The 14,281-nt window shown below is 41.5% G+C and overlaps 1 protein-coding gene across 1 annotated transcript in view; it reads right to left on the bottom strand.

Moving 5' to 3' along the window:
* Positions 1 to 14,281, bottom strand: part of TMEM132C (transmembrane protein 132C) — a 444,928-nt gene that overhangs the window by 13,870 nt on the left and 416,777 nt on the right. Inside the window, exons 6-8 of the mRNA XM_075274803.1 lie at positions 6,705 to 6,910; positions 6,188 to 6,461; positions 5,486 to 5,677 (exon numbers count right to left, since the gene is read on the bottom strand). Of these exons, the coding sequence (XP_075130904.1) occupies positions 5,486 to 5,677; positions 6,188 to 6,461; positions 6,705 to 6,910 (672 nt within the window). The remainder of the gene's footprint in view (positions 1 to 5,485; positions 5,678 to 6,187; positions 6,462 to 6,704; positions 6,911 to 14,281) is intronic.

The raw sequence follows: 14,281 nt of genomic DNA, 5'->3' as shown, positions 1-14,281 counted from the left end.
AGCCCTTATACAGTTCCGTCAATGGAAAAATAAAACAGTTATAGGTGTCCAAATATGGAGACAAAACCAACTTACAAAAAAGTTTATTCTCTTCAAAGTACAACATAACAAAAACAATATAAATTTGATATCTCCGTAATAGTCATGTTCTGTAGAAATACTATTTTTTTTCTCCCTAAGAAAGCCATAATATGGCTATGTCAAAGGAAAAATAAGTATGGTATGGTTCTTGCAAGGCAGGGATGAAGAAAACAAAATCAAAAAACAAAAGCTGACTGAACCCTTAAAGGGATTTTTCCATCTTGGCATTTATGGCATATTTACAGAATACAGATAGAAGTGCTCATTCTACTGAAAGAGCCAAGCAGTAAGGGTACACCTCATTTTTAGTTGAGACTCGTAGATCCTTGGACCCACTCCCATTTCCTGCTCCAGAGCAGACAGTGCTCCCAGATGAGGGAAGTGGGGGGCATGTAAGGAGCCAATATATAGGTGACTAAAGGATTATTCTATGGGGATAAAAGGGGATCATTGCACCGTATGGGCATAAAGTTGCAATTATATGGTGGTATAAAGGGGCCTTTTACTTTATGGGAACATAATGGCCATTATACGGGGGTATAAGGAGGCCATTGTACTGTATGAGGGAATAAGGGAACATTGTACTGTATGGGAAGATAAGGAGGACATTATACTGTGGTGGTGCAAGGATGGCATTATATATGTTGGGGTTCATCAATGCAATACAAAGGTCAAAAGTTACAGAAGATCTACCATTTATAGTAGGTCGCAAAAACTTCCCCATTTCGAGTGTTTTTTTCTTCATTGCCTTTCACAGGAAAACACTGCTGCCACAAAGGTTTGCACAGAGGCTCTGTCGCTCAAGAACCAACTTGAACCTGGAGCTGGTCCTGCTTAAAAACATTTTTCATTTTTATATTAAGTCAAAAGGAATATGTCACCTATGGGACATCTAAAATGTGAGGCAGGTGCCTCTATAAGGATCAGCTCACTCCACTCAATCTTGTACTCACCCTTCACTGAGGCTGCAAATTGAATATAAATTGCACCCCAAATATACGCTGCCACCACCACTGACTTGTTGGGTTCGGTGGAAACGGCACTAATATATACATGCCTCTTTCCAACAGTCAGACACAAATGCATCTTATAACGTGTAATGACTTCATACGATAAAACACAAAGTAACCTTAAATCTAGCAATTTAATATCCAAATGGCACAGTGCAATATATATATATATATATATATATATATATATATATATATACACAAGAAAAGATAACAATTGATATTTTGGCGGCAGGAAGCTTGGAGGATCTTTGGTTGGAATTGGATGCACCCATCTTTGTTGGCTGACTCCACAGATGTGTGTTGGTGGTAAGATTTCTTATAGCTTGTGCTTAGCCACACCTCCTTGCCCGGGTTACCCCAAGGCATCGGGCCTGTGGGACAGGGGTAATTGTGGTTCCATTAACTTTGATAGATGGGTCGGGTGGAGGGACCATACAGGATGGGCTGAAGATGATGAACTCCGTTTTCTCCATATTGAGTTTGAGAAAGCGGGAGGAGAGGAAGGAGGCTACGGCTGCTAAACAATCTGGAATTCTGGCCAGCAGAGAGGTAATGTCTGGTCCAGAGATGTATATTTGGGTGTCATCGGCATAGCAGTGCTACTGAAAACCATGAGATTCTATGAGTTGACCCAGGCCGAGAGTGTAGATGGAGAACAGGAGGGGTCCTAGGACGGAGCCTTGGGGGACACCTACAGAGAGAGGGCGTGGTGAGGAGATGGTGTGCAAGTGGGAGACGCTGAATGTGCAGTCGGCGAGGTATGAGGAGATCCAGGAAAGGGACAGGTCTGAAATACCAAGGGATGAGAGAATTTCTAACAGGAGAGAGTGGTTAACTGTATCAATACAACTGAGGTGTATAGCCTTATAGTCCAAATGTAGTAGGTGGATTGAGTGGGGTTGGTACTAGGCCTGCGGCCAGCTGGAGATGGCCGGGCCCCACAGCACCATGATAGCATTCAGGGAGATTCTGGTTCCCTGACCACTATACACATAATCTGTCCAGGGGCGGTGAGTAAAAATAACAAACACTTAAACTCACCTCTCCTGGGTTTCTGTCAATCCCCAGCATCTTGTTTGGAGCTCTTTCGACCTGTGATTGAGGTCACATGCCTCAGGGGTTACTGCTGGGTCCTGTGATTGGTCCCAGCAGTCACATGGGGCGAACTTGGCCAAATAAGATCAATATGCCGGACATGACCACTGAGACCCAAGCAGTGATGTCTGGGACACGTGACCTCAGTAGCAGACAGAAGAGACCCGAAGATGAGGAAGAGAGCAAGACAGAGTGAGGATGCCCAAGAAAGGTGAATATAAGTATTTGTTATTTTTAATCACCTCCCCTGGACCTCTGATTATTATACACTGGGGTCTGAGGAGATTCCAGTGTACAATAATAGCACTGGGCCACTGTAGAGCATAATATACTGTGCGGAGTATATTGTACTGTGTGGGGATCACTGTGGGGAGCATATTTTACTGCGTGGGGGCCACTGTGGGGAGTATGTTGTTACTATGTGGGGGCCAGGCAGTGCAGGGTTCTACAACCTGTGGTCCTCCAGCAGAAGATTTTATTTTAAAAATACAGTAAGTAATAATACATACACAATAACACATAGCTTCTTTCATCACAGAATAAATCAAATAAATAAAATAATAAAATCATTACTACAGAGGAGAGGTGGCTTATGAACACAAAGCTAGATCTGCAGACATAGAAACAAATCAATTGTTCTAATTAGTATTCCTACAATCTCAGCACATTACTGCTCCTTTATATTAGAATCATATGCAGATACAAATAAATTGCTGTACATTATTGTATTATATTATGCAATAATTATATATTGTCATCACTAACGGAAGGAACACAAAAATAAATAGTATTATACAGTATATAAACTTAGTTTTTCAAGGATTTGAAAAAGAAAAAAACTACTGAAAACAATGTAAGATGTTGAGTACCTCATTTCAATACCTTGTGTTATTTTTCTGGCAGTGATCACATTTTCTTCTCCATTTATTTCTGAATGTGAGTTCAGAATTCTGCTAATCCTTTGTTACCATACAGAAGTGCAGAGGTGGATTGCAAATTATAGTTGCACAGTAATAAATTATTACATGGACTAGAAATAAACTTTAGCCTGTTTTTAAGGGCAATAAGCAGACTTTTAAATTCAAGATTTACATCAAGTTGACCAAAAAGTATTTGCAAATGTTCTCAGTTTGTTAGCAGATTTGAACTATGAAATATTGATAAAATTCTATCGAAAAAGGCTTTTAACAGTCTAAACATCCATTTATTTAAAAAAAAAACAAACAAAAAAAAAAACAGCTTAAACATGTTTATTATAGTATCTTAAAGGGAACCTGTCAGGTGGATATCACACCCTAAACTGGCCTAAACTGGTCCCAGCACGTGTCAGTGACCTTTCCTATACAAATTTATTTCACAAGGATTGATCAACACATATCTCTAGTAGACTCCTGTGCCCCACAGCAATATCATCAGATAGAGATACGGTTGATTATGAGACTGGAATAGCAAATGGGCAATTGAGGGCCACTGAGCATACCTTGAAGCCTCGGGCCCTAGGTTACAACCAAGTTCATATTTATTATAATCCGACCCTGTCTGCATTAATCCAATAACTATGTTTTTATACTGTTTATATGGTAGTTGTCCAGGAAACTGCACAGGAGTGACTGCACACATAGCACACCTTGCTTCATTGTGCTTGCACAGTGAATTGGGTTGTAGCTACTTCATATTGAACAGCGCAATGCTCATGTGCCCTAATCCTCTAAGACTCTGTAAATGTAAATCTTATGAAACATAGCAAGAGAGCAACAGATGGGAGTGAAATTTCCAGATTTAGTGTCCTAAATCCAAGCAGCATAAGAACATATTAAGGGGCCCAAAGCCTGGCTACGAGTTCCCTTTAATGGCATAAAAAGTATACCTATTTAAACAGCACAACAGAAAACCGCTAAAAACGATCTGTTCATTAAGACCCAAATCATGTTTTGTATTAAGGGGAGGGGTAGGGTTCTTGTTAAGCAAAAATAATACCTAGAGGAAGGGCTGCATGCTGGAAAGCCGAAACGTGACTTCAAACTCCTGGATCCCTTTGCAATATCTGTTACAGAGCCTCTACCAACCATGTGCCATTCACAATAATGGTATATTTTATCTGGCTGAGAGACCTCTTGTGGCCCCCGTCAGGGTCCAGGGCCCAATAGCCAGTGTTGCACCCTCTATAGCTACACCTGTGCTGGAAAGCACAAGTGAACAATATACTGTATTAAAAAAAAAAAAAAAAAAACATAGAAAGATTTCCCTTTAGTAAGATGAACGCATAACACCTATTAATACTACTGAAGTATAGTCCATTGGCATAAATTATGCGGTAATGAATACATAGCTGGATATAGATGAAAATTCCGCTGGTTATTAAGGAACACGTATACAGTACCTAAACATATCCATTGCTTTGTGTACTGTATGACTCTTTATGTCCAGTTACTTACATGATAGCAGTTCATCACATAGCGCCCCCTATTATACTTGTACACACAATTATCCAGAACACAGAATCAAAGAAGCATCAATCTGTCCCCGACCTTCTTCAATAGTAAATAGGGTATGAAGCAAATCTTGAGCAGTAAAGATTATATGTCCTTTGTGAATACAAAATAACATTCTGTGTTTCATATATTTATCCTCAATACCTATAAACACAATAGGTGGATCTTTCTGACAAGCCCCATATATCAGTATATGAACTATCATAAAATAATGGCAGGGAAGTGGTCGGCAGTCAGATGACAGCTGCTCCATTCTCTTCTGCCTGCAATGATCATAAATATCATTGGTAAAATACAACATTCCAAGAAAAAACCTGTCACTGATCAGATGAACTTCCATCAGCGGACTGAAGGCTACAGGATGTCGTGAGAGAAACCTCTGATCAGTAGGGACTGATGAAAAAAGGAACAAAGCTGGAGTGTAACTTATATATTAATAATCTGCCACCTATCAGAATAGGGATGAAAACAGCGGCCAATTGTTAACCAGAATCACTTTCAAACATAGGCTTTGTACCTTGTAGATAAATGTAGCAATAACTGCATGGAAAAAGACACTGGTGCACCAGTAATAGTACATTTCCCATAACCGGACAATTGTCTTCACAGTGAGTTTGTAGGGTGATTTCTTTCATGGCTTTTTGGCAGGTTAGAATATTATAATAAAATATTTGCTATAGATTCATAATTCTTCAGCTGATTTTGGTTTCAGCGAGAGAGTCACAGTATAGTAGAAGTAAATTAAGGACTGATTTAATTATCCGTGTATAATAAGATACCCGCAGATAGCCTTCAGCATCCTACCTGTTTCGGAGTATGCAGTAGCTCCTGAGCCATAGCGGTGACTACAACAGCCTTGTTATTTGCTGTGCTAGAATGAAGGTAGAGTGACAGTCCGGAGACAAGCTGCACTCCTAGGTCTGTTATTGTCACTTTGTCATCCAGCACTGTCACTGTCTTTTCTGCCAGGATGGAATCGGAGAGAGGGGACATCACCTACAAAACACAAAGAGACTGATTTAATAATAAGGAAGAATATCCATTATTTATAGACTATTCCCTACTGAGCTCAAATAAACAAAATAAAAATAATTTCCAATGGCACTGTCTTATTATACGGTCATAAAAGATTAGGAAAAAGATTTAACCACTTTGGTACTGAATGGAGATGCAAAATATATGACAGCTAATAAGCACAAAGACCCTATGTTCCAATACTCATATACACTCAACATGACATATTACTATATTGTTCCCATAATATATACATAGATTGGGCTTTATATTTCAACATGTTGAACTTTCTCTCCACTGAAATCATCTGTTGGGGAGGGTTGAGGGACCCTATATACATAGGATAGCTGGCTCTGCCAATATTGCTGGCTTCAGCTAATCTTGCTGTAATGGGGAGTTTATACAATTTATATGACCATTTGATAATCCAGATCATCTAACAATTTGGCACTTATCAGGTTCAGCGGACACTAGAAATTTGACTGTACTTACTTGTATTGTGGTCATTCCAATCTCCTTCCCAATCAGAAGTCTTCCATCTTGAAGCTTTGCAATATGAGGTTCTTCTAGTTTCATGAAATCTTTCACCAGGTCTGTCACATCAACTTGCCAGTCAGAGCCTAGCAAAGAAACAAGCTGTCCAAAAGGCGTGGGGTCTTCTGCCACAAACTGAGTGAGAACCCGGACCATTGCATGTTGATACTGAAGGGAACAACCTCGTCCTCTGCGTTCATCTTCATCGTCATCATCACTGTCTCTAGTTGGTCTGAAAGGTAAGATTTTGTGATAAGATCATGTTGCTCAGCTTCTACCTCCAATATATTCTTCTGAGTATATTTCAAGGGTTTAAGTTCCTATAAACATCTTTAGGTTACTAGTACTATTTGTCATATTGCAATTTATTGGAGAAGTGTCTTACATCAAGATAGAATCATGTTCACACACGTATGATGTAACATTTCAATCTTCTGATTTAATAATGGAATCTTATAAAACAAGACAAACCAACCTCCTGTTGGAAATAATGGGCACCCGCCATCCTTTGATTTGGCTGAGTTCTGTGTCAGAGATATCTATCTGGAGAGGCAGTCGAGGAACCCATATAGTAATCAGCAAAGGTGCGCTCAGATATTGGTATGTGAAGTTCACCATCACATCAACTTTGCCCTTCATTTCCTTGCCGTTGACAAAAACATAGTCACATCTCTCAGAAACCTTAAAAAGAAAGCAACATTCAGAGGGCTGACAGTAATAAGCAGGCTCTAGTGATATGTATGTCTATAGTCTCTCCTATATTCATTTATAATACAAGGTTGAGTGCTATTCCAACTATTTGAAAATAATAGATTTCATACCGCAGAATTGCTATGGCATCAGTCGCCATAAATAAACAGTTACAATACAATATTTCATATATCAGTGAACACTATTTATACCACACAAGAAAAGTTCTATAGCTAAGAACTAGAGATGAGCGAACAGTGTTCTATCGAACACATGTTCGATCGGATATCAGGCTGTTCGATGTGTTCGATTCGAATCGAACATCACGTGGCAAACTCCAAAAAAATTTGATTCCCCTCCCACCTTCCCTGGCGCTTTTTTTTGCAACAATAACAGCGCAGGGGAGGTGGGACAGGAACTATGACACCGGAGGCATCGAAAAAAATCGGAAAAAGTCATTGGCTGCCGAAATCAGGTGACCTCCATTTTAGACGAATAGTGGATTTCAAATCCGGGTCATATGAGAATGTGAACTTTGTGACTATGAGACAGGGATAGCTGTACAGGCAGGGATAGCTAGGGATAACCTTTATTTAGGTAGGAATGTTATTAAAAATAACTTTTTGGGGCTCTATCGGGTGTGTAATTGTGATTTTTGTGACAAACTTTTTCCAATAGGAATGCATTGGCCAGCGCTGATTGGCCAGAGTACGAAACTCGACCAATCAGCGCTGGCTCTGCTGGAGGAGGCGGAGTCTAAGATCGCTCCACACCAGTCTCCATTCAGGTCCGACCTTAGACTCCGCCTCCTCCGGCAGAGCCAGCGCTGATTGGTCGAATTCCGTACTCTGGCCAATCAGCGCTGGCCAATGCATTCTATTAGCCCGATGAAGTAGAGCTGAATGTGTGTGCTTAGCACACACATTCAGCTCTACTTCATCGGGCTAATAGAATGCATTGGCCAATCAGTGCTGGCCAATGCATTCTATTAGCATGAGCTGAGTTTGCACAGGGGTTCTAGTGCACCCTCGGCTCTGCTACATCAGATGTACATCATCAGATGTAGCAGAGCCGAGTGTGCATCAGATGTAGCAGAGCCAAGTGTGCATCAGATGTGTAGTTGAGCAGAACTGGCTCAGCACTGCTAAGTCTCTGCATTCGCATAGGAATGCATTGGCCAGCCTTCGGCCAATCAGCGCTGGCTCTGCCGGAGGAGGCGGAGTCTAAGGTCGGACCTGAATGGAGACTGGTGTGGAGCGATCTTAGACTCCGCCTCCTCCAGCAGAGCCAGCGCTGATTGGTCGAATTCCGTACTCTGGCCAATCAGCACTGGCCAATGCATTTCTATGGGGAAAAGTTAGCTTGCGAAAATCGCAAACTGACAGTGATTTCCATGAAATAAAGTGACTTTTATGCCCCCAGGCATGCTTCCCCTGCTGTCCCAGTGTCATTCCAGGGTGTTGGTATCATTTCCTGGGGTGTCATAGTGGACTTGGTGACCCTCCAGACACGGATTTGGGTTTCCCCCTTAACGAGTATATGTTCCCCATAGACTATAATGGGGTTCGAAACCCATTCGAACACTCGAACAGTGAGTGGCTGTTCGAATCGAATTTCGAACCTCGAACATTTTAGTGTTCGCTCATCTCTATTAGTTACCAAAAAATAACCTTAACAGTTTGCGTTTTTTCTAACTACTACAGGCTGTATCAGTGTTTTTGCTGTTAAAACAGAAGTTTGTATGTATTTCACAAACAAATAAACTCCTTCCCACAAAAACCTTAACAAAAGATTTATCACTTACAGGACAATGTAAAACAGATGAAACTGCTCTGTCACAAAAAAAAGACCACTAAATTCGAATAGATTTTTGGCAAGCAAAGTGTTAATTGTTCAGTGTCTGTGGTATTCTGTAGAGTCACAGGTTCACAGCCCAATGCAGAAATTCTCCCTCCCTCCACTTCTATGGTTTATCTAACTGCCTGTAATTGATTAAATCTAACTAAATGTCTTTAACTTTTTAATTCCTGTTATTCTGTAATTGTCTTGCAAGTGTTGCTGCTGTTTTCTAGCAGAAAATGAAGCAATTGCTTTTGGATCATACAGTGATAAATAACAAGTCTGTCCCCTAGCTTTCCTTATCAAAATTGACTTTTCTCTGCCTTGCAAAGAGCATTATATTCTCACTGTGATATCAGCACTATAAGGTCTCATGTGGTTTCAGGCACATGTGCATCAATGCTTAGTGTGAAAGCATTCTCAATAAACAGGTTACAGCTATACACACTTGACAAATATATCAATCCCCACCTGTGACACATTAGCAACATAATACCTTAAGAAGAAGAAGAGGAAATGTAGAGTTTACAAAGTTTCAAGAATGGAAAGAATCAGATCAAATTAATATTATACGCAGAACAAGCCTACATCAATAAATAATATCAGTTCATCAGTCATTGAATAGGATAAAATAAAAAAGTATTAAATTCTTATTTTTCTAAATAGTATTTGAATTTTATATGCATTTATTTCCAGTAGTAACACTCCATGATTTCTGGTTACATCTCTCTTATATGGTCTGATTTATGTCTATTTTCATTTTATAGCCTGAAAAAGTGTGAACATAGAATTTGTAGTGATTGATATTCACCAATACACTCTCTGTAGATGGGGAATATAAAATAAGGTGATAATGCAGTCCTCTGAAAGACAGCAGCACAATACAAAGTGCAACATTTTAATGAAAGTCTCTCCTAGCAGTGAAGGCACCAGTGGAAATGCAATTGCATTGCTTCTCGTGTCAGCAGCCTGATCCTGAGGTGTGCCTACAAGCTTGCACATTATTTATGGGGCTCCTGGTATGTTATGCAAACACAGACACTTCCAGAATTTCTCTGCTGAATTTCTAATGAGATCTACTTTGCAGCCAAGCACAGAGACAGCATTAGAAGTGGACAGCCCATCATCACAACTTTCTGACAAGAGCTTCACCTCTAGAACAAAACACTGCAGTGAGATACAAAAGTTGCTCTTTTGTTCAGGTATTTCTGCATACTGACACTGAAAATGCCTAGCTTTTTTCTCTTTGAAGAGTCTTGTCATCCAGGGAATATGTCTTAATGCAAAACGGCGTGTCATTTATCACATCGTATATGGAAGACAGATTTATCTTTAGAAAGCAGAGTGGTGTAACTTCTGGCCAGAATGTGCCAGACAACGTAAAAGTGCTCTGAGAAATACAAAGTTTCTGCTTCACTGAGTTATACTTAGAAGATGCTAGGTTCCGAAAGACGTCAAAGATGCATCTTTCTTCCAAGTAAATAGCCTTTTAGATTCTTAACAGAATTCGCCCTTCAAAGGGGTAGCATAGATTTTTATTTTTTTGGGAGACATCACCAAAAAAAGTTTTGGATACATAACCTGCAAAATAATAAAAACAATATGCCAGTAATGTGGCCCAGAACTAATCTACAGCATACATCCCCAGGAAATAAAAAACTTAATATCCTGATATATATTTAAACATGTATTATATTATGTATATGTGGTTCAGTCTATCTCATGACTGATGATGTATAAATGGAAACTTCACCAGAACTTGTCTATTCAAATATTGTTCTTAGCAATTTCTCCAAAACTTGTTTTTATTGTCCCACTGTACAAAACACCATGTAACATTTTTTTCCCTTTTAAAGCCTTTTTCAAGCTTGAAAGCAACTCTTAGGCTAAGGCCCTGTTGCAGAAATGCAGTGTTTTTTGCTGCAGATTTTACAGCATTTTTGAGCCAAAGTTAGGAATGGCTTGAAAAGGAATGGATAATATAAAAGATCAACTGAGATGTTTCCCTCCTGTTAATGAATGAATGGGCTGGATGAATGGGTCTAATCAGGACGGAGCTCATGCCGCGGACCCTGCTTCTTTTTTCCATGTCCTGCTGCGATCTCTACCTAACCAATGAAAACAATAGCAGGCGGATTCGGGAGGAATCTGCTCCAGATTCAGGGGAGGAATCTGCTCCAGATTCAGGGGAGATATCCGACCCACATCTTCAGCAAACTCCTGTGTAAGCTGAACCTTAAGGGATTTTTTTTTTTTACAATAGGATAATACAATAATGACATTGATGCCTTTTTTTTTTGGAATCTCTCATAACTGTATATCTCTTTTTAGTCAACAGCAGGTCTGGATTGACTGCATACCATAAGAAGTATGGAGCTCTTTTATGGATGCTTTTACTCTACCAGTTCTTGTCTACTGACACACATGCACACTTGGCACAACCTCCCATATTAAAAAGGACTATAGATGAGCGAGTAGTATTTGATTGAGTAGGTATTCGATCGAATGCTACAGTATTCGAAATACTCGTACTCGGTCGAATACCACACGGAAATGCAGTAAAAATTTGATTCCCTTCCCACCTTCCCTGGCGCTTTTTTACACCAATAACTATGCAGGGGAGGTGGGACAGGAGCTAGGTCAACGTAGGCATTAAAAAAAATGTATACAGTAGAAATGAGCGAGTAGTAAAATATTTGAAAATTCGAAATTCGATTTGAGTAGACCTCAATATTCGACTATTCGATCGAATACCTACTTGATCAAATACTACTCGCTCATCTCTAAAAAGGACCTTAAAGCTCTCCTGACATGTTTAACTTAATAAATGCTTGTAATCCCCACAATATGTATATATGTAGGGTTGAGAAATATGGCCCAAACTACTCTGCTATCCATACTAGTGACCCTGCACATGTTCAATATGGCTAGTGAAATGTCAACAAGCTTCAAAAACAAGAATTAATTGCGTAAAAAATATTATTTGAGTACAATAATTTTACATATGATTGAGAACTCATGCGTGTAATAAGAGTATCATGCCACCATGCTCCGTAAATTTCTTATTCATATAGGCATTCAGAGGGCTTTTCTGTTGCATCCTTTATCCAATAAGTTGATGTATATTTACTGACCATGGATTGTAAATTGATGAGTACTTCGAGGCTGTAACTACTAAAGACAATTTAAAGGAGTTGTCCTGAGACTTCAAATGACCGTACATCAATGATTGTTCTGGCTTGTTTCCGACTCCGGGTCACATGATTGGAATTTCTCCAACCCCTGTGCTTGGAGGTTGGCTTTAGTATAGTCAGCCACATCCTATAGGACAAGTAATTAACTCTGTGAAATCAGGACCAGACATGGCCATGGGGTTGGGGAGGTTCCAATCACATGACCCAAGGGTCAGGACTAGAGATGAGCGAACACTAAAATGTTCGAGGTTCGAAATTCGATTCGAACAGCCGCTCACTGTTCGAGTGTTCGAATGGGTTTCGAACCCCATTATAGTCTATGGGGAACATAAACTCGTTAAGGGGGAAACCCAAATTCGTGTCTGGAGGGTCACCAAGTCCACTATGACACCCCAGGAAATGATACCAACACCCTGGAATGACACTGGGACAGCAGGGGAAGCATGTCTGGGGGCATAAAAGTCACTTTATTTCATGGAAATCCCTGTCAGTTTGCGATTTTCGCAAGCTAACTTTTCCCCATAGAAATGCATTGGCCAGTGCTGATTGGCCAGAGTACGGAACTCGACCAATCAGCGCTGGCTCTGCTGGAGGAGGCGGAGTCTAAGATCGCTCCACACCAGTCTCCATTCAGGTCTGACCTTAGACTCCGCCTCCTCCGGCAGAGCCAGCGCTGATTGGCCGAAGGCTGGCCAATGCATTCCTATGCGAATGCAGACTTAGCAGTGCTGAGTCAGTTTTGCTCAACTAAACATCTGATGCACACTCGGCACTGCTACATCAGATGTAGCAATCTGATGTAGCAGAGCCGAGGGTGCACTAGAACCCCTGTGCAAACTCAGTTCACGCTAATAGAATGCATTGGCCAGCGCTGATTGGCCAATGCATTCTATTAGCCCGATGAAGTAGAGCTGAATGTGTGTGCTAAGCACACACATTCAGCACTGCTTCATCAAGCCAATACAATGCATTAGCCAGTGCTGATTGGCCAGAGTACGGAATTCGGCCAATCAGCGCTGGCCAATGCATTCTATTAGCCCGATGAAGTAGAGCTGAATGTGTGTGCTAAGCACACACATTCAGCACTGCTTCATCAAGCCAATACAATGCATTAGCCAGTGCTGATTGGCCAGAGTACGGAATTCGGCCAATCAGCGCTGGCTCTGCTGGAGGAGGCGGAGTCTAAGATCGCTCCACACCAGTCTCCATTCAGGTCCGACCTTAGACTCCGCCTCCTCCGGCAGAGCCAGCGCTGATTGGCCGAAGGCTGGCCAATGCATTCCTATGCGAATGCAGACTTAGCAGTGCTGAGTCAGTTTTGCTCAACTACACATCTGATGCACACTCGGCACTGCTACATCAGATGTAGCAATCTGATGTAGCAGAGCCGAGGGTGCACTAGAACCCCTGTGCAAACTCAGTTCACGCTAATAGAATGCATTGGCCAGCGCTGATTGGCCAATGCATTCTATTAGCCCGATGAAGTAGAGCTGAATGTGTGTGCTAAGCACACACATTCAGCACTGCTTCATCAAGCCAATACAATGCATTAGCCAGTGCTGATTGGCCAGAGTACGGAATTCGGCCAATCAGCGCTGGCTCTGCTGGAGGAGGCGGAGTCTAAGGTCGGACCTGAATGGAGACTGGTGTGGAGCGATCTTAGACTCCGCCTCCTCCAGCAGAGCCAGCGCTGATTGGCCGAATTCCGTACTCTGGCCAATCAGCACTGGCTAATGCATTGTATTGGCTTGATGAAGCAGTGCTGAATGTGTGTGCTTAGCACACACATTCAGCTCTACTTCATCGGGCTAATAGAATGCATTGGCCAGCGCTGATTGGCCGAATTCCGTACTCTGGCCAATCAGCACTGGCTAATGCATTGTATTGGCTTGATGAAGCAGTGCTGAATGTGTGTGCTTAGCACACACATTCAGCTCTACTTCATCGGGCTAATAGAATGCATTGGCCAATCAGCGCTGGCCAATGCATTCTATTAGCGTGAACTGAGTTTGCACAGGGGTTCTAGTGCACCCTCGGCTCTGCTACATCAGATTGCTACATCTGATGTAGCAGTGCCGAGTGTGCATCAGATGTGTAGTTGAGCAAAACTGACTCAGCACTGCTAAGTCTGCATTCGCATAGGAATGCATTGGCCAGCCTTCGGCCAATCAGCGCTGGCTCTGCCGGAGGAGGCGGAGTCTAAGGTCGGACCTGAATGGAGACTGGTGTGGAGCGATCTTAGACTCCGCCTCCTCCAGCAGAGCCAGCGCTGATTGGCCGAATTCCGTACTCTGGCCAATCAGCACTGGCTAATGCATTGTATTGGCTT

Source organism: Leptodactylus fuscus, chromosome 1 (genome assembly GCF_031893055.1).
Source record: "Leptodactylus fuscus isolate aLepFus1 chromosome 1, aLepFus1.hap2, whole genome shotgun sequence".
NCBI classification, from domain to species: domain Eukaryota; kingdom Metazoa; phylum Chordata; class Amphibia; order Anura; family Leptodactylidae; genus Leptodactylus; species Leptodactylus fuscus.
Note: the sequence above shows the minus strand (reverse complement) of the source record. Positions and strands in the feature narration are given on the sequence as shown.